At 42.2% G+C, this 3,601-nt stretch overlaps 1 protein-coding gene across 1 annotated transcript; it reads left to right on the top strand.

Moving 5' to 3' along the window:
• The first annotated feature begins 357 nt into the window (after nucleotides 1-357).
• On the top strand, nucleotides 358-2,616 carry LOC110658170 (scarecrow-like protein 8). The gene has a single exon (XM_021815675.2). It carries the CDS (start codon nucleotides 576-578, stop codon nucleotides 2,481-2,483), a length of 1,908 nt encoding a protein of 635 aa, XP_021671367.2. The 5' UTR covers nucleotides 358-575; the 3' UTR covers nucleotides 2,484-2,616.
• Nucleotides 2,617-3,601: the final 985 nt, after the last annotated feature.

Here is a 3,601-nt window from a genome sequence, read left to right as displayed (position 1 = left end):
GTGGTTAGCTTTTTAGAATAGTTCGTAACTGTCCTGTCAGGTGATCACTGCCCGCATAAAGATCATCTCATTCGCACAAATTCAATTTTATCCTCACATCGCAATATAGGAGCGTGCCTTCACGATCACAATATGAGGGGCCCCTATTCTTGCCTTCCTCGCGCTCTCATTGGTTTTGAAAGCCACGCCTTGTTGTCAAGCGTGATAACGTTTCATACTGGAAGTTGATGAGTTTTAGCCCCGTATAAGCAAACGAGTATGCGGTGGCCAAGTTAATCACCGTTCATGTCTTTGAAAAGTGAGAAAGCGCTCGATCAAAAGACAATCTAGCGGCGAAAATTTCATGCCAAACATGCTCCTGTGGGTTTCTTGTCGATTAAAATAATAATAATAAAATAAAAGCAACAGAGAGCTAATAACTAGTTGGAATTTTTAAGCTTTCACCCTTATATTCATCACAATCATTTCTCAAACCCCAAACCTTTTCTTTCCATTCATTTCTCCGTTAACTCTTCCCATGTCTCATGCGTTTCTATAAGCACTAACTTTTCTAACTCCCTCCACAGAGAGAGAAAATGACATCAAGGTTCTCCGGCAGTGGCGCAGATTTCTACACCGGCATCGTGGGTAGATCCATAATCTCCATGAATTCCAACAACCCATCTCAACCTTCCTATAGAAACCAGCTCTCTCAAATGTTTCTAGACCCTACCTCTCAGATCGCTCAACACCGAACAACCGCCACGAACTTAACAACCCAAAGCGTAATCGGAAAACGAACGCTTGCCGATTTCCAAGCACATCAACAGCAACAGCTACAGCAGTCAAACCTAAACCCAGCACTAAATGATCTGCTCCTTCGGTCCGTGAAGCCCAGGATGTACCAACATACATCCCCAATCTCCCCTCTCTCGTCCATCGAATTATCGGCTAACATGTCTCCAGAATTACCCTCGTCTCAGCGTTGCGGTGTGCCTCTTCTTCAACGGCTCAGGCCCCAGCCCATCAATCTTGGGCACGGACCCACCATTCAGTCTGCGAAACACACCTCTTCCTCTTTTCCTTACGTGAACATGCTCCAAAATCAAAACGGAGGAGGGGGAGTGGTTATGGTAGGACAAGAATCAAAAAAGAAGATGATGAATCGATTGCAGGAGCTGGAGAAGCAGCTTCTGGATGACAACGAAGACGACGAAGGCGATGCGGTTTCGGTGATTACTAACGGTAACAGCGAGTGGTCAGAAACTATACAGAATCTCATCACTTCTTCAAGTGCCAACCTGATTTCTCCATCGCCTACTTCATCGTCCTCATCTCCTTGTTCCTCCTCAACATCGGTGACCACTCCAGTCCACAATTGCTCAAAACAAACGCTACTTGACGCTGCTTCCGCCATTTACGAAGGCAAAACTGGTGTTGCGAGTGAGATCTTGACGCGGGTATCTCAGTTCTCGAACCCGAAAGGGAATTCTGAACAGAGATTGATGGAATACATGTTGATAGCACTCAAATCACGGGTTAACCCCGCGGAGAACCCGCCGCCAGTGGCGGAGCTGTATAGCAAGGAACATTTGGGGTCGACCCGGTTACTGTATGAAGTCTCTCCTTGTTTCAAACTTGGGTTTATGGCTGCTAATCTCGCAATTCTTGAGGCTACCGTAGACCAGCCCACCAGCAGCAGCGGGCTTCATGTTATCGATTTCGATGTAGGCCAGGGATGCCAATACATAAATCTTTTGCACGCGCTATCTGAGCGTCTGAATAGGAAGCCTTCCATTGTGAAGATCACAGCGGTAGCTGATAATGGAGGGGAAGAGAAAGAGAGGTTGAAGTTGGTTGGTGGTAAGCTGAGTCAAGTCGCAGAACGGCTTGCTGGGGTTTCTTTACGTTTCAACGTTGTGAGCTGTAAACTCGGTGAGTTGAGCCGCGACTCATTGGGTTGCGATCCTGAAGAGCCTTTGGCCGTAAATTTTGCATTCAACCTGTATCGAATGCCTGACGAGAGTGTCTCAACGGAGAATCCTCGAGACGAACTTCTGCGGCGCGTGAAGGGGTTGGCGCCACGCGTGGTGACGCTAGTGGAACAAGAAATGAACACAAATACGGCTCCATTCATGGCGCGAGCGAACGAGGCCTGCTCGTATTATGGGGCATTGTTTGACTCGATTGAGTCGACGATGCAGAGGGAGAACTTAGATAGAGTGAAGGTGGAAGAAGGACTGGGTCGGAAACTCGCCAACTCGGTTGCTTGCGAAGGTAGGGACCGTGTGGAAAGATGCGAAGTGTTTGGGAAATGGCGGGCCCGGATGGGAATGGCAGGGTTCGAGTTGAAGCCACTGAGTCAAAACGTGGGAGAGTCGATGAAAGCCAGACTGAGTTCTGGAAACCGGTTGAACACAGGTTTCACTGTTAAAGAAGAAAATGGTGGGGTTAGTTTCGGTTGGATGGGAAAAACACTCACCGTCGCATCTGCTTGGCGTTAGCTTCACTGTCTTTCTTTTTTGGCTAATATTATTAATTGTTATACCTAGTATTTTTAACTTTTTTCCTGAGAAAATGGAAAGCGCAAAGGAGAATTGAAGAAATAATAAAGGCAGTGATTTCATTTGAGGAAAATTCTTTATAGTTCATTTTACTATTCATTATTTATTATTATTACAAGTATAATATTGGCGTGTGAAATGGAAGAATCAGAGTGTTTGGTGTATAGTGTGTTAGCAATGGAGGGCTCCACTCGAAGATTATTTTTCAATTTCAGTTGGACTTATTTTAGGCTTTTTTTTTTTTTTTTTTTTTATATATAGTTATTTGGAGCCTGCGCTTATTTCATTTTTGGGACCGCCCTCTCTCCCTCTTTCATACACATATATGGTTGAATTTCTTCTTTTCAAACCCATGTTTGATTCCTGCAAATTTTCCTATTTATTTTCGTTATTTTTTTTATATTTATTATTTAAAACACTAATAAAAATTAATATGTAAAATTAGTGGGCGTATCACAGATAATTACAAATTCACCCACTTCCTTGCCAGAAATCTTTATTACAACAGAATAAAGAACTAGCCATTGTATAAAATGATAAAATTAATCCTAACTAACAAGAGACAAATTTAACAAGCAAGAAATTCCCCACTCATATTTATATAATAAAAAAGATAAAAAGGAAAATGAAATAGACATATAACCAAAATGTAGAAATAATTACCAACTGTAAGTTGATTTATCTTTAATGCTTGTGCAGTCGGTGCTACCAAATGGATTGCGTTTGGTATCTATATTTGAAGCGAAGCGTCAGCATTGAAGTAATTGAAAGCCAAGAGTAAAGGTTGATGAGAATATGAATTAATTGGGTCAGTGTCAATGTTCATTAGCTGTGGAGAAAATGCAGAGAGCAAGTATTCTTCCTCTGTAAACTTAAATGCATGCTTAATATTATGGGAAGTGATGGAAGGTTTCTCAATCATTGCAGATGGTGAATACTTATTGTGTGTGACCTAAAAAAGCCATTTATCCTAATTATTTTTTGGTAGGAAAACAGTATTAATGATATTTTTCGTTGGTAAGTAATTTAATGATATTGATATATATAGCACCTGTAGC

Source organism: Hevea brasiliensis, chromosome 17 (genome assembly GCF_030052815.1).
Source record: "Hevea brasiliensis isolate MT/VB/25A 57/8 chromosome 17, ASM3005281v1, whole genome shotgun sequence".
NCBI classification, from domain to species: domain Eukaryota; kingdom Viridiplantae; phylum Streptophyta; class Magnoliopsida; order Malpighiales; family Euphorbiaceae; genus Hevea; species Hevea brasiliensis.
The sequence above is the reverse complement of the archived record's forward strand: the minus strand, read 5'-3'. Positions and strand labels throughout refer to the sequence as shown.

What these genes read in the sequence shown, in the direction of transcription:
- LOC110658170 (XM_021815675.2), top strand. Translation starts at nt 576, where the DNA reads ATGACATCAAGGTTCTCCGGCAGTGGCGCAGATTTCTACACCGGCATC.